Below are 1,418 nucleotides of genomic sequence, written 5' to 3' on the forward strand. Positions count from 1 at the left end.
ATATTGTACGAGCAAGAATTGAGTACGAGGCAGTTTAATTTGGGAACGATAAATGGTAACGTTGAAACAGCACCCCCTATATTGAGAAAAGGTTCATACCAAGCTCTTCACTGACACTGAGATATTTAAGGAGTGTATGGTGACTGAAGGACTTGGCTGACAAAGTCTATGGATAGTAGACTATAATTGAATCTGCCTAACAGGTAGGTCTACCTCTTATTTCTTGAATAGGAAGAAATAGACTCCAACATAAAGCCCTCTTGTTGTTAATAGCCTAAAGTCAAATTAAACTAGTGCTGCTTCATAACAATGTAAGTTCTGTAAATTACTTGAATATGGCTTATTGTGAGGTCAAACACTCTGATAAATAGCTTCATTATGGGCAACAAAACATATATTTTTTATTAAAATCAAATCTATCAGTAGCAAGTTCACCTCGGGTCTTCCTTTTCATCTTCGTTCTCTCCCTCTCAAACTGAACAGGGCATCAGGAGGCCTAGTCTGCACGCACAGATATATACTTTTTTGGACAAATAAAATAAAAAATACAGAATAAGTCTTTGACTCGCCTCCTGAAGTGCCACCATACACAGCACAGTCATTTGTTAGGCAGCACAAAAGTGTTTACATCAGCAAGAGCAGGGCAGGCCGGGGCTCATGATTGGGAACGCCTATACATTGCAGTGTGTAATGCAGTGTAACCTAGTTTTATATACACCATCCCAGCAGCTCAAAAACTCAGGAGGGAAGTACATTTTCTAAGAAATATAACTTTGCCCTGTGCTTCTCCTAGCATCCTCTTCATATAGCCAAGGCTTATAGCATATAGTATAGTAGTAGTGGCACTTGATATTGCGCGCCAAGGAGAGAATCAGGGATGAGGGGCATCATTGGGCACACATCGAGATAGTATAATAAGGAACTAATTCTCAAATCCTGAGCAATTTGACATTTAATCAATTACAAATTACCTGACCCTCCCCTGGCCAAAATTTAAAAAAAGAAACCCTTCCCCTGACTGATATTAAAAAATGACCCTCCCCCAAGACCCTCCCCCATTTTCCTCCAGGTACCAATGTTTTTACAAGGTAGATGCAGTGTACTTACAGTGTTTGGGTAGTTCCAATAAGCTCAATAGGTTAAAATAAGAATGGTTTGACTTGCTGTTCTATGCTAATTTGACATTTGAAAATGACATACTGTAATCCCATGTGTATGTGTTTCACAGGGCGAGCCGTGTGTGATGGGCCAGAAACAGATCTATATGAAACGCAGACCAGGAAACTATTGCATGCTGGGAAAAGACTACGCCAAAGTCCTCTCTGCTGAGTCGTGTATCTGTCGGGCCCACGACTTTGAATGGTAATTATAGTATACTAGTATAATAACTCACAATTGCAGAAAAATAGAACACGTGA

General features: G+C 39.8%; 2 protein-coding genes across 2 annotated transcripts in view; both read left to right on the plus strand.

Annotated features, from left to right (window-relative positions):
* LOC139022646 (VPS10 domain-containing receptor SorCS1-like) overlaps positions 1-1,418 on the plus strand; it is a 498,675-nt gene that overhangs the window by 218,926 nt on the left and 278,331 nt on the right. The window lies entirely within an intron of this gene.
* The window catches only part of LOC111975065 (VPS10 domain-containing receptor SorCS3-like), a 48,013-nt gene that overhangs the window by 10,191 nt on the left and 36,404 nt on the right, over positions 1-1,418 (plus strand). The window contains exon 7 of the mRNA XM_070446124.1: positions 1,229-1,362. Within this exon, the coding sequence (XP_070302225.1) occupies positions 1,229-1,362 (134 nt within the window). The remainder of the gene's footprint in view (positions 1-1,228; positions 1,363-1,418) is intronic.

The sequence above is a fragment of the Salvelinus sp. IW2-2015 genome, linkage group LG1 (genome assembly GCF_002910315.2).
Source record: "Salvelinus sp. IW2-2015 linkage group LG1, ASM291031v2, whole genome shotgun sequence".
Lineage (NCBI taxonomy): Eukaryota > Metazoa > Chordata > Actinopteri > Salmoniformes > Salmonidae > Salvelinus > Salvelinus sp. IW2-2015.